This window comes from Helicoverpa armigera, chromosome 9, assembly GCF_030705265.1.
Source record: "Helicoverpa armigera isolate CAAS_96S chromosome 9, ASM3070526v1, whole genome shotgun sequence".
NCBI lineage: Eukaryota > Metazoa > Arthropoda > Insecta > Lepidoptera > Noctuidae > Helicoverpa > Helicoverpa armigera.
In genome coordinates, this window is record NC_087128.1 from 6,550,408 (window position 1) to 6,565,488 (window position 15,081).

The 15,081-nt window shown below is 40.5% G+C and overlaps 1 protein-coding gene across 1 annotated transcript in view; it reads right to left on the reverse strand.

Moving 5' to 3' along the window:
* LOC110370027 (uncharacterized) overlaps positions 1-15,081 on the reverse strand; it is a 99,937-nt gene that overhangs the window by 19,494 nt on the left and 65,362 nt on the right. Inside the window, exons 74-101 of the mRNA XM_049839294.2 lie at positions 14,728-15,057; positions 14,357-14,650; positions 13,963-14,268; positions 13,018-13,650; positions 12,605-12,925; positions 12,180-12,503; positions 11,791-12,093; positions 11,397-11,705; positions 10,642-11,268; positions 9,807-10,121; positions 9,356-9,685; positions 8,972-9,268; positions 8,574-8,879; positions 7,856-8,494; positions 7,078-7,707; positions 6,690-6,998; positions 5,354-6,283; positions 4,950-5,264; positions 4,539-4,871; positions 4,155-4,454; positions 3,758-4,063; positions 3,014-3,643; positions 2,622-2,933; positions 2,206-2,541; positions 1,646-1,945; positions 1,252-1,554; positions 718-1,035; positions 314-634 (exon numbers count right to left, since the gene is read on the reverse strand). Coding sequence (XP_049695251.2) covers positions 314-634; positions 718-1,035; positions 1,252-1,554; positions 1,646-1,945; positions 2,206-2,541; positions 2,622-2,933; positions 3,014-3,643; positions 3,758-4,063; positions 4,155-4,454; positions 4,539-4,871; positions 4,950-5,264; positions 5,354-6,283; positions 6,690-6,998; positions 7,078-7,707; positions 7,856-8,494; positions 8,574-8,879; positions 8,972-9,268; positions 9,356-9,685; positions 9,807-10,121; positions 10,642-11,268; positions 11,397-11,705; positions 11,791-12,093; positions 12,180-12,503; positions 12,605-12,925; positions 13,018-13,650; positions 13,963-14,268; positions 14,357-14,650; positions 14,728-15,057 — 10,977 coding nt within the window. The remainder of the gene's footprint in view (positions 1-313; positions 635-717; positions 1,036-1,251; positions 1,555-1,645; positions 1,946-2,205; positions 2,542-2,621; positions 2,934-3,013; positions 3,644-3,757; positions 4,064-4,154; positions 4,455-4,538; positions 4,872-4,949; positions 5,265-5,353; positions 6,284-6,689; positions 6,999-7,077; positions 7,708-7,855; positions 8,495-8,573; positions 8,880-8,971; positions 9,269-9,355; positions 9,686-9,806; positions 10,122-10,641; positions 11,269-11,396; positions 11,706-11,790; positions 12,094-12,179; positions 12,504-12,604; positions 12,926-13,017; positions 13,651-13,962; positions 14,269-14,356; positions 14,651-14,727; positions 15,058-15,081) is intronic.

The following is a 15,081-nucleotide window of genomic DNA, read 5'->3' on the forward strand; positions in this document are numbered from 1 at the left end:
AAAAATAAAAAAGTCGGCCAAGTGGCTCGAAGGCTCCGTACCATTATTTGTAACACTTTTATTGTATGGGAGCCCCCCAAAATATTTATCTAATTCTAGTTTTTAGTATTTGTTGTTAAGCGGCAACAGAAAAACATCATCTGTGAAAATTTCAGCTCTCTAACTATCACGGTTCATGAGATACAGCCTGGTGACGGACGGATGGAAAACAGAGGAGCGAAAACAATAGGGTCCCGTTTTACCCTTTGGGTACGGAACCTTAAAAAATGAAGCGAACGTATAAGAAAAAAAGATTTGTAATCATATTACTCACCTTCCACAATTTCAACACAATTGACGTAAGCATTCCCTGTTAATCCAGGTGGGCAGTAGCATGAAGGTAAATGGTTAACAACTTGACAGATTCCATTTGGCGCACAGATGCCTGGACAGGGGTCTTTGCATTTGTTTTGAATGCAAGCCAGCATTGGAGGGCAGTCAGTGTTAATAACACATTCAGGACGACAGCCCTCGTATGGGTTGCCGACATACGTATCAAGACATCTACAAGCGCCGGCACCATTCCTTTCCGTGCACTCGGCATTGAGCCCACATGGTGATGGTTCGCAAGGAGAGTTATATTCGATTTTAGTATCTGTAATTACATATTATTTAGTAGAATTTATGTGCTTATTCATTCTAGATTGAATAATGTATTTTTGAGTGAAGTTTAATTACCTTTGACTGGGGAACATGATATCAATGGATCACCAGTTTGACCAAATGGACAAGAACATACTAATGCATGACTAATAACTTTGCAGTCCGCATTATAACCACAGCTTCCTGGGCAGGGATCTCTGCACTTTTGGTTGACACATGCTAGATTGCTTGGACATTCAGAGTTACTGATGCATTCTGGTCGACAATTAGGCGGGCCGCCGATATATTCGGATTGGCACGTGCACGACGGCGATTCCCCAATCACTTTGCACACTGAGTAAGGACCACAAGGCGACGGTGTACAGGGATCAACTGGTGGCAGTGGAGTAGCAACTAAAAAGCAAATTATTTTTTAATATTGCAAAGTAATGTCAACGATGAAAAATTAATTCATAAATAAATAAATTATTTATTTGACATCTAATATAAGTTACATTAAACAGATTTAACTGTTCTTTATTTTATAATGAGGGCTATTTATATCTGAATTTAATATAAACAATCTGTATCTCGGATAGCTACAAAAAGACAGGAGAAATGGAGACTCACCTAAAGGATTGCAACGCGTAAATGGATCTCCAGTATATTGTGGTGGACATGAACATATCGGATTATGATTGACTACTTCACACTTTGCTCCGTAACCACAGCTACCGACGCAAGGATTTATGCACTTGTGGTTATTACATGCTTCGTTTAGAGGACACTCTGCACTGATAGTACATTCCGGTCGGCACGAAGGAGGAGTTCCAATATACGTCGGTAGGCATGAGCACACAGCTTGGTTATTTATTGCTCGGCACTGGCTGTTCGGGCCGCACGGGTTCGGATTGCAGGGTTCAGCATGCATAACTAAAATACAGGTGAGAATACGACATTAGGCTTTAAATAGGTTCTTCTAAATTATTTGTTGTTATTTAAATATTGAAACCTTGTAAGTTACCTTCATATGCATGACATTCTACAAATGCGTTTCCTGTAGTTCCTTCGGGGCATGTGCATATTGGAATATGATTGTAAACATTACATTGCGCGCTAGAGGCACACGTTCCAGGGCATGGATTTATACATTTATTTCCGGAGCAAACTTTGTCTAATGGACAATCCATGCTTGTTAAACATTCTGGTTTGCAGCCAAAATATGGATCGCCCTGATAATCCTTTAAGCAGGTACAAACCCCATCTCTGCATTCAGCATTATATCCACATGGTGAAGGATTGCAAGGGTCTGTTGGGGTTTCATCTGAAAAGGCAGATATAATGTAATCAGTTTATGCGTGCTAACATCAACTGCATACCTTCAATTAGCTGACTAAATTAAATACAAAGATTTCGAGGGCTAATCAAATCCTACTTAACCTCTTGCTTGAATGCCCCTAATTAGAGAACAATAGAAAATCAATTATGTCTCGCGTATATCTACGCACCGGGGGTATATACAAGGGGTTAAATACATAACTTAATAAAAAAAACAGTTATTATCAACATAATTATTTGTCTCACCTTTCAATGGCGGAGCTATGATACAAGAAGTGAACGGATCGCCTGTAAACCCTTGACTACAAGTGCATGCCGGAACATGTGAGAATACTGAACATATTGCATTCAGACCGCAACTACCGGGACAAGGGTCACGGCATTTCAGATTGATACATGCTTTGTCTGAAGGACAGTCTTGATTTATAGCGCATTCTGGTCGACAATTTGGTGGAAGTCCCAGATATTCAGGCAAGCATGTGCACGACGGAGCCCCATTATTGTTGCGACAAACAGCATTTTCACCACAAGGGTTGGGTACGCAAGGGTTCCCAAGAGGTTCCGGAAGATGTTGGATAGGTGCTGAAATTAATAATAAAACAGAAACGTTCATTTAAACAATTAAAAATAGTCTTCTAAAAACCCCAAGTAATTACACTTACGTTTCGAATAACAACGAGTGAACGGATCGCCTATGAAATCTGGATTGCAAGAGCAAATTGGACTATGATTTATCACTCTGCAAACTGTATTCAATCCACAATGACCAGGGCAGGGATCAGAACATTTTTGGTTAATGCAAGCTTTTTCTTTCGAGCATTCTGAACTAACTGTACACTCTGGTCTACAACCGGGTGGAGCACCGATGTAATTTGGCATACAGGAACATACGCTTTGGCCATTGACGGGTCGACAAATACTATTCGGGCCACATGGATTGGGTACACAGGGTGTTGTGATGTCTGGAACTGGTTCTGTAATTACAAAGTAATATTATAAGCAAGGCCTATTATTAAAATTACATTAAGAATCTCGGACTCTGAATATTTCTCACCTCTTAAGATATCGCATCTGACGTAAGGATCTCCACTGTAGCCACTTGGGCAGCTACATGATGGAAGATGGTTTACAACAGTACACATTGCCAATGGACCACATGTTCCCGGGCAAGGATCCTGACATTTATTGCGAATACATGATTTACTTGGTATGCAGTCCGTATTGACAGTACATTCTGGCCTACAACCTTCGTAAGGATTGCCAATATAATCAGGTAGGCAAATACAAGAACCAGCTGCGTTATGTTCTCTGCACTCAGCGTTAGGTCCGCAAGGTGATGGTTCACATGGTGTAGGTTTTTCAGGATAAATAGGTTGCTGATAACAATTAGAGAATGGGTCTCCAGTAAATCCACTATCACAGAAGCACATTGGAGAATGACTTATCGTTCTACATTGAGCGTTGATGCCACAAGCACTAATGCAAGGGTCTTTACATTTTTGATTGATACAGGCTTGATTAGAAGGACATTCACTGTTGCTAGAACATTCAGGTCTGCAATATGGTGGTGATCCGAAGAAGTTTGCCATACAAGTACACGACGGTGTTCCAGATATTTCTTTGCAAATTGAATTAGGACCACAGGGCGAAGGTGTGCAAGGAGTAACATCAGCACTCGGCGGTCCTTAAAAAATATATATATATATATTATAGAGGTACATACAGAATTTCACAAAAGTAACATTATAAAAATGATAGAGAAACATATTTGTCATCATATATAAGATTGTTTACTTACTGAATGGAACGCATCTTATAAACGGATCTCCTGTGTATTTGGTCGGGCAAGTACAGATAGGATTATGTTTTACCACATTACATTTTGCTTCTACACCACAGGACCCAACGCATGGATCGATACATTTCTGATTACTACATGCTCTGTTGAGTGGACAGTCAGAACTGACCACACACTCAGGTCTACAAAGTGGCGGACTTCCAAGGTATCCAGCTACACAGGAACATACAGCCTGTCCATTGATTTCTCTGCACTGACTATTGGGTCCACAAGGTGATGGGATACATGGGTTTGTCACAATAGGCACTATAGAAAGAAAATAAAAATCATAATTTAGAATTTAAATTGTAAGCGGTGATAAGCTAGAAGGTAGGTAAAATCTATGTAAACTACGTACCTTGAATAGGTTCACATCTATAAAATGCATTCCCGGTCATGCCTTGAGGACAACTGCACATAGGGACATGATTTATAACATCACAGACCGCCGTAGCAGCACATGTGCCCGTGCAAGGGTCGATACATTTGTTTCGGACGCAAGCTTTGTCACGCGGACAGTCCGTGCTAAGCACACATTCTGGTCTACAGCCCACGTAAGGATCTCCTTGATGCTCCTCTACACATGAACATAAACCGTCTTGACATATAGCATTTGATCCGCAAGGAGATGGATTGCATTTGTCGATGACTTCATCTTCTGCAATTTGGTTAGGATACAATTATATGGTAAAAAACACTGTAACATTTAATAAAAAATACGATGTTGATTTGTTTAACGTACCTATCGGTTTAGGAGAACATAACGTGAATGCATCTCCAGTGAAACCATCTGGACATGTGCAAATAGGAGTGTGTCGTGATACTGTACACAATGCGCTAACGCCGCATGAACCTAGGCAAGGATCCCGACACTTTTGTTGTATACATGCTTCAGAAGTGGGACAATCTGCATTTATTGTACACTCTGGTCTGCAATTGGGTGGACTTCCAATATAGTTCGGCATACATGTACAAGATGGTACGTTTCGCAATTCTTGACATATCGAATAAGGACCGCATGGAGACGGAATGCACGGATTCTTGTACGGTTCTAATACCGAATTTGCGACAGGTGCTAAAAATAAATTGAATAAAATTAGTACGCGTGCATCAGCTATCTTATATAAGGATTTTAAATTAACATTTTACTTACGCGGTATAGGGTTGCACCTTGTAAAGGGGTCACCAGTGTATCGAGACTTGCATGTACAAATTGGGCTGTGGTTAATAACTTTGCATTCTGCATTTGTGCCACAAGCATTTACGCATGGATTTTCACATTTCTGGTTTATACATGCCTTTTCTCTCGAGCATTCTGCACTTGTAACACATTCTGGATGACATCCCGGTGGAACTCCTATGTAATCAGGTAGACAAGAGCATACCGCTTGCTTGTTTACTTCTTGACAACGGCTGTTTGGTCCGCAGGGTGATGGCTGACATACATTGATTGGTATATCCAAAACTTCTAAAATGAAAACATATTTAATTACATATCAATTATATTACATAAATATTTACAAATCGATGTTAAATAAGTTGAAATGAAAAACTTACGTTCAGGAGAACAGAATCTATACGGATCGCCTGTATAGCCTCTTTGACAGGTACATGACGGGGCATGGTTTACCACTTGACACAATGCGTTGGGTGCACAAGCTCCAGGACAAGGGTCTTGACATTTAGTTTGAAGACATGCTTTGTTTGATGGACAATCTGTGTTTATAATACACTCAGGCTTGCACCCTTCATATGGGTTGCCAAAGTAATCAGGTAAACATGTGCACGATCCTGCGCCGTTATATTCTTTGCAGACGGCATTTGCTCCGCAAGGAGATGGTTGACAAGGTGATGTTATTTCTTGAACGATTTCAAGTCTATGGCATTCTATAAATGGATTGCCGGTATAATCGGCTATGCAGGAACAAGACGGAGAGTGGCTTATTACGTGGCAATGAGTGTTTGAACTACATGCACCACTACAAGGATCTGCACACTTTTGATTTATACAAGCAAATTGGAGAGGACATTCGGAATTACTAATACATTCTGGTTTACAATACGGCGGTGAACCTACGAAACCATTTATGCATGAACAAGAGGGAGCACCTGACGTTTCTTTACAGATTGAATTTGGTCCACATGGAGATGGAAGACAAGGATTTGTAGGTTCTGGATTAAATTCTTGTACAATACATCTCACGAATGGATTTCCAGTGTACGATTGTGGGCATGAACAAATAGGATTATGGTTAATAACTTGACATTTTGCACCGACTCCACAGGATCCTTGGCATGGATTTACACATTTCATGTTGCTGCAGGCTTCACTAGGCGAGCAATCCGTGCTAACGGTACATTCGGGCCTACAAGATGGTGGACTGCCCTTGTAACCACTGAGGCAGGAGCATACTGCTTGATTATTTATTTCTCTACATTGACTATTAGGTCCGCATGGACTTGGTTGACAAGGTTGCGTATTTACAACTGAAACAATATTAAGAAGGTGAGGCAATGTATTTTTTAGGTAATTACTAGTATATTTAAAAACTTACTATTTACCCCCGTTCACACGGAATTGCACTGCACGTTTTTTGCTGTTTACATCTACCAATGGCGCATAATTAACATAGAAACATTCACACGTTGTTTGTAGTGCAAAAATCATGCAATACAGTAAAGTGTGAAAAGGGGTTTTATATTCATTTTCGGAAACCATTTTATGTTTTCGCATTTAAAGCGAGGCTATCCGTAAAGTCGTTGAGTGTTGCTACTCAGCTTAAAAATCGAAATGCCAAATGTTCAATCACACAGATAGCCATACATATTTAAAAGTACATTTTTTGTTTATTACTACATTCATCAAATTAATTTCAAGTAAGGATAAAATTACCTTGCACGGGTGAACACTGAACAAATGCGTTGCCAGTCATGCGTTCCGGACAACGGCACATTGGAATATGATTTATCACTTCACAAATTGCGTTTGCAGCACAAACTCCACTATTGCATGGGTTTACACATTTATTCCGTAAGCATGCTTTGTCTTGAGAACAGTCTGAACTAAGGACGCACTCGGGGCGGCATTCATAATATGGATCTCCTTGATATTCTGGAAGACACGAACAATCTCCGTTGTTGCAAATAGCATTCGATCCACATGGAGATGGATTGCATAAATCAACTTCGTCGTGGGATATTTCTGTAACAATATTATGTTTTTTTCGTAAGTTCAATAAAATTTCGATGCACTAATATTCCACGAATGGTCAATAACTTACCCTGAAGTTTGCACTCAGTGAAAGCATCTCCGGCGTAATTGTCTAGGCAGGTGCAAATAGGCATGTGGTTCTTAACAACGCACTGTGCATTGATACCACACGAACCAGGACATGGATCCCTACACTTTTGATTGATACATGCCAAATTACTAGAGCAATCGGCATTTATTATGCACTCGGGACGACAACCTGGTGGTGCCCCTATGTAGTTGGGAAGGCAGGAGCAAGATGGTACCCCACCAATATCTCGACAATCACTAAATGGCCCACAGGGTGAAGGTAGACAAGGGTTCTTTGGTGGTTCATCTTGTGGAGTATTCACAACTGGATAACACCTGCTGAATGGATCCCCTGTAAATCTGTCTTTGCAAGAGCATATTGGACTGTGGTTGATTACAAGGCAGTTTGCATTGAGACCACATTGCCCAACACATGGATCCATGCATTTTAATGAGACGCACGCTTTATTTGATGGGCATTCAGCACTAACAACGCATTCTGGTCTGCAATTTGGCGGAGTGCCTCTGTAATCTGATAAGCAAGTACAAACAGCTTGATCATTTACTACTTTGCATGCACTATTGGGACCGCATGGTGATGGCGAACAAGGATTTGTCATAGGTTCAATATCTGAAAAAAATATATTAGATAGTTAGGATTAGGATGGTCACCAAACATTGTCAAATAAATTAATGGTTTAGAGTAAAAAATAATAAATTCGTTAAAATTCTAGATTTTCGGTGTGCGAAACCTATTTTACAAAATTTCTTTAACTTACTTTGTATGATGGTACAACGTTGGAATGGATTGCCTGTATATCCAGTATTGCACGTACAAATTGGAGCATGGTTCACTGTTTGACATTGGGCGTTAGTGCCACAAGTGCCTGGACAAGGATCTTGACACTTATTTTGCTGACACACTTTGTTTGAAGGACAGTCTGTGTTTACCGTACATTCTGGCCTGCAACCTTCGTAAGGATTTCCAAAGTACCCAGAAGAACAGACACAAGATCCCGCGTTATTGCGTTCTTTGCATATGGCATTGCTTCCGCATGGAGACGGAGTGCAAGGTGTCGGCCTTTCCACTGGCGTAATGTCATGTTGTACTTTACAATATACGAATGGATCCCCGAAGTATCCTTGAGGACAAACACAATTGGGAGTGTGACTAACAACACGACATTCTGCCATAGATCCGCATGCTCCCGCACACGGGTCACTGCACTTGTTGTTAATGCAAGCTAAGTGGTTTGAGCATTCACTGTTACTCGAACATTCTGGTCGGCAGTTTGGCGGCGATCCAGTGAACTCTGGCAAGCAACTACAGGACGGCGAGTCGTTAATGGGTTGACAAGTAGAGTATGGTCCACAGGGTGATGGTACACAAGGATTTAATAGTGATGGCACCTCAAGTACTGAAAAAGATTAATAAATATGAATTATTGAAAAGCATTACATAACTAAAAAGTAAAATCTTGCAATTGATATACTTACTTCTAGGTATACATCTGGTAAACGGATCACCAGTAAGTTCACTAGGACACGAGCATATAGGATTATGATTTACTACTTCACAAAGTGCTGCAACTCCACAAGCACCTTTGCAAGGGTCGATGCATTTATAATTGTTGCAAGCTTTGTTAAGTGGACATTCAGCGCTTGTAGTACATTCAGGTCGACAAGTTGGAGGATTTCCTGAATATCCAGGTATACAGGAACACACAGCCACTTTATTTATTTCTCGGCATTGACTATTTGGACCACATGGACTCGGATTACATGGGTTCGCAGGCAAAGGCGCTAAAATAATATGAATGTATATAAGTTTCATTATTTCTTACAATATTAACTGGCATATTAATGAAAAAACCTGTTTGCTATATTTTAACTACCTTGTATAACGTTGCATGAAACGAAAGAATTTCCAGTATAACCCGCAGGGCAACTACACATTGGTATGTGGTTGAAAACTTCACATACAGCATTGGCACCGCAAGTGTCCGGGCATGGGTTCGTACACTTTTTGCGCACACAAATCTGATTTCTTTGACAATCTGTGCTGACAGTACATTCTGGGCGACAACCAACATATGGGTCACCATGATAGTCTGGCAGACATGAGCACGCTCCGTTATCACATTGTGCATTGGAACCACAAGGTGATGGATTACACAAATCGGCAGGAGAGTCTTAAACAGAAAATATTTATTATAGTTTTTTTTAATAATTTTAAATGTAAAGTAATTTCAAATATAAATTAACATGAAGATACAAACCTTGTATAGGTTCTACGACGCATGCGGTAAATGGATCTCCCTTATAATTTTCGAAACAGGTACAGATGGCTAGATGGTTCATTACTGAACAACGAGCATTTTGTCCGCACGAGCCAAGGCAAGGGTCTTTACATTTCTCATTAATGCATGCTAATGAACTAACACAGTCTTGGTTGGTAACACACTCAGGTCGACAATTAGGTGGACTACCAACGTGTTCCGGAGAGCAAGAACACGAAGCTTGACCTCCAAAGTTACGGCAAATTGCAAAGGCTCCACATGGCGATGGTACACATGGGTCTCTTGTTTCATCCTGAACAGGCTGGGGCACTGAAATTTTATGATTAAGGTGAAATCTACCGATACAGTGTGACGATAATTTGTTTAAATCTTTAATCCAGCTAATCTTTAATTTTAAAAAGGGAAATAAATAGTTTTTTTTGAAATATACCTGGTTTTGGGTAGCACCTAGTAAATGGATCACCAATGAGACCAGTACCGCAGCTACAAATAGGGTTATGATTAAATACCCTACATTCGGCTCTCTGGCCGCAAGGTCCAGGACAAGGATTCACACACTTTTGATTTATGCATGCTTTGTCTGTGGTACAATCCGCATTCATAACGCACTCTAGTTTACAAGCTGGAGGCTCTCCAAGGTAATTAGGTAAACAGCTGCAAGTGGCTTGACCATTTATTTCACGACATTGGCTATTTGGCCCGCAAGGGTTTGGACTACATATATTCACTATTGCTGCATCATTTTCTGAAAATTAAAAAAGTCGTTTCATTAATAGGTTTGTTGAAATTTATAAAATACTAGCTTTCGCCCGCGGTTTCACCCACGTCCCGTAACCGAATGGTGACAAAAACTATCCTTAAACCTTCTCCCGGGTCTAAGTTACGTCCTCTCTAATTTTCAGCCAAATCGGTCAAGCCGTTTTCATGTTATATCGTGACAACGGAAAGCGGGTTTCATTTTTATATGTATAAGATTTAAAAAAATTGCCATTCCGGTTTCACCGGACGGATATAAGTAATGAAATTGTTTTTTCTTGTTTGTTTGAGGTATTGGAATTGCATAGGTAAATACTTACTAAAAATAAATAACGTAAAATATATAGGCACATTCAAAACATCATGCTTACTATTTTTATCATTTCACACGGATAGTCCCAAAACTATGCTTAAATCAAATTTAGCGAATAGTCGTATTAGTAAAGGTGTTTTGGTTTAGGCGTTTCAACTAAACTTCCAACAAAAAAAAAACCGAAAAAACTACTTACGTGGAATAGGGTTGCAACGGCGGAAAGCATCCCCTGTATAACCTCCTAAGCATGTGCAAGTTGGAGCGTGATGTAATGTGGTACATTCGGCATTAATGCCACACGTCCCAGGGCAAGGGTCTTCGCATTTGTTTCTAATACATGCTCGGTTTCCAGGACAGTCTGAGTTGCTTACACATTCCGGGCGACAGCCTTCGTACGGATTTCCAAAGTATCCTTCGTTACAGACACACGATCCAGCCTTGTTTTGTTCTCTACAAACTGCGTTCGGACCACACGGTGATGGAGAGCATGGAGTTAATAATTCGTTCACACTACGAATTGTGCATTGTGAGAATGGATCTCCGAAATAGCCTTGTGGACATACGCACATAGCAGAATGACTAACCACTCGGCATTCAGCATTTGTTCCGCAAGCTTGAAGGCATGGATCTCGACACTTTTGATTTACACAAGCCAATTGCGGCGAACACTCACTATTACTTATACACTCTGGTTTACAGTAAGGTGGTTGGCCTTTAAATTCGGGCAAGCAAGTGCAAGATGGGCTTCCGTTTATTTCTCTACAAATAGAGTTTGGTCCACATGGAGATGGCTGGCATGGATTTATTTCCAAAGGTGGAGCATCTAAAAGATAAGTGTGTTATTTTAGGGTTTTATTTCTAGGTCTCTAGGATAGGTAAGAAGTTCCATGAGTATTTAAATAGTGATAAAATAATTGTTTTTAAAGGTTCTTGTATCTTAATCATACTTACTTGAGACAAAAGTACATTCCACGAATGGATCACCGGAATGAGCTGCAGGACAAGCACAAATTGGATTGTGATTGACCACTTCGCACGTGGCCCTCAAGCCACACGTTCCAATACAAGGGTTCACACACTTCTGTTTCATACAAGCTTGGTTTTGCGGACACTCTGCATTAACTACACATTCCGGACGGCAAGCCGGTGGAATTCCTAAATATGTAGGCAGACACGAACACACAGCCTGGTTGTTAATTTCACGACATTGACTATTGGGTCCACAGACTGCAGTACTACACGGGCTTTGAGTGGGTGTATCTGAAAGTAAAAAAAAACATGAAGGACTTTGTCAAACATAAGTTGTTTCAAGTTTGTCTTGCACAATTAATAATACATATTTTACCTCTGATAGGATTGCATAGAACGAAGGCGTTTCCAGTAAAACCATTATTGCAACTGCACATTGGTATATGATTAACGACTTGGCATATGGCATTTTGTCCACAGGCGCCAATGCATGGATCCACACATTTTCTTTGCACGCATGCTTTAGTTTGATCGCAATCGGAACTAAAGACACATTCTGGTCTACAATTAAAGTATGGATCTCCATGATATTCCGGTAAACATTGACACTGGCCATTTATACATTCTGCATTGGAACCACATCTTATATTTGTACACGCATCCACAACTGTTGTCTCAACTGAAACAAATAACGATTATTTTTAAATAAATTTGTTTAAACTTTCTAATTGTTTTTTTTAATGATTTAAGAAAAAAATAACATACCTTCCAGTGGTTTCGGCTTGCAGCTAGTAAATGGATCACCAACATAACCTTCGATGCATGTGCAGATCGGTATATGGTTTAGTACGCTACATACCGCCGAGACGCCACATGAACCTGGGCATGGGTCTTGACACTTGGAATTGATGCATGCGACCGCACTTGGGCAATCCGCGTGTATCGTGCACTCTGGTCGGCAGTTCGGAGGAGAACCGATGAAAGAAGGAAGGCATGAGCATGATGGCCCATTGCCGATGTCTCTGCACTCAGAGTTAGGCCCACACGGAGATGGTGCACAAGGATTTCTGACGTCATGTACGGGCTCGTCTGTAAATAATATTCGTAAACGTTATTACAATGTACAATAAAATATACATATTGATGTAATAAAGCGTAACTTTATTGTGCGTTTTGTCAACAAAACTTACACTTTATAGGCGAGCATAGAGTAAAGGGATCTCCTGTGAAAGTCGACTTGCACGAGCATATCGGGCTGTGGTTTATAACTTTGCAATTAGTATTAGTTCCGCAAGGACCGGGACACGGGTTAACACATTTTTGTTTGATACAGGCTTTGTCTTGCGAGCATTCTGAGCTTACAACACATTCGGGCCGACAGTTTGGTGGAGAGCCCATGTACTCAGGCAAACATGAACATATTGCTTGATTGTTAACCCCTTTACATTGGCTGTTTGGTCCACAAGGTGACGGGTAACATACATCAACCGGTGTGGGTACTGGCGCCGGAGCTATTAACAAATAAAACATAATTTATATAAAAAAATGGCAAGACTAAAATTCCGATTATGAAGAATAGATAAAGATGAAATAAAAATCATACCTTGGTATACGCAATATCTGAATGGATCTCCGGTATATCCGTTGATGCAAGTGCAGAGAGGGTTATGGTTCACAACTTGACATTCAGCATTTGTACCGCAGGTACCCGGACAAGGATCGACGCATTTGTTTCTTATACAAGCTTTATTTGAAGGACAATCAGTGCTCACAACACATTCTGGTCGACAGCCTTCATACGGGTTTCCTATATATCCCTCGGAACAAGTACAAGAGCCAGCGTTATTTCGTTCTTGGCATATAGCATTAGCTCCACAGGGTGATGGTGAACAAGGGGTAGTAATTTGTTCAACTTGCAAGGGTTCTTTATGGCAATTGAAGAACGGGTCTCCAGTAAACCCATATGGACAAAGGCAAACAGGTGAATGACTGACGACCTTACATTCTGCGTTACTAGCGCAGGCTCCTTCACATGGATTTTTGCATTTGTTGTTAACACATGATAGATGTGTCGAACACTCTTCATTACTAGTGCACTCAGGCCTGCAGTACGGAGCTTGCCCATGATATCCTTCCAAGCAAGTACAAGATGGGGCTTCATTTACTTCCCTACAAAGCGAGTTAGGCCCACAAGGTGAAGGTTGACAAGGATTTACTCGTTCCGGCAGACGATCCGCTGCAACAACAGTATATAAACTACAGTGCAATTGTTTGTTATTAAAACGAGTACATGTGTTAGTTACGAAGACTCGAACCATATAAATTTTACTTTAATTTAGATATTGGGTCTATCTTCGTACCGATCTAATCTGGGATCATTGTCAATATACGACAGCAATTGGGCTTTTCATCGGGGCGTCTGAAGGAACTCCTATGAAAAGTGATTAAGATCATGGAAAATAGCGCACCATGGAACGCAAAAAGGTATCAGCGAGAATAATGACAAAGAACTTATTTATTGAATTATATACGTTGAGATTTTACTTACGTAGTCTAAAGCATCGCGAGAATGGTTCCCCGGAATACGATACAGGACATGTGCAAATTGGATTGTGATTTACTACTTTACACTCTGCGTTTACACCACAAGAACCAACACAAGGATCTACACAACGTTGGTTGCTACAAGCCTGATTCAGTGGACATTCAGCACTTATAGTGCATTCAGGCCTACACGCAGGTGGAGCTCCGATGTTATTAGGAGCACAGGAACAAGCTGCTTGGCCGTTAACTTCTCTGCATTGACTGTTTGGACCACACGGAGATGGCTGGCACGGGTTGGAGACGACAGGCTCTGTAAATATTTTCGAATTGTGTTTAATTTCATTTTGGCATATCTTTCCATAATAGTTGATTGACAATCAATATAGTGATATATTCACCTAACATAAGTCTACATTCAACGAATGCGTTGCCTGTCATTCGTTCAGGACAGCTACACATCGGTATGTGGTTAACAACACTACATACAGCAGTTGTAGCGCAAGTGCCAGGACAAGGATCCTGGCATTTGTTTTGTATGCAAGCTTTGTTGCGATCACATTCTGAACTCTGCACACATTCTGGTCGACATCCAACGTACGGATCTCCAATAAACTCGGGTATACAGCTACATTGACCGTTGTTACATTCTGCATTGCTTCCACAAGGAGATGGATTGCATGGATCCTCGTTGTCTATAAGAGGAAAAATACGGGTTATTAAAACTGAAAAAAATCAATTGTAAATTAATTAAGTAATAAAAAAATGTTACCTTTAGGTGGAATGACGTCACACCGAGTAAAGGCATTACCAGTAAAACCTTCAGCACAAGAACATATCGAAACATGTTTTATGACTTGACAGTTTGCATTAATTCCACAAGAACCTGGACATGGGTCTTTACATTTTTGATTTATACAAGCTAGATTGCTCGCACAATCTTCATTGATACTACATTCTGGTCTACAATTTGGAGGACTTCCTTCAAAGTTGGGTAAACATGAGCACGATGGTATACCACGCAAGTTCTGACATTGTGAATTAGAGCCACACGGTGATGGTACACACGGATCTCTTTCAGGTTCTGGGGGTTGTTCTTGAACTGAAAAATGAGAAACATTGTAAG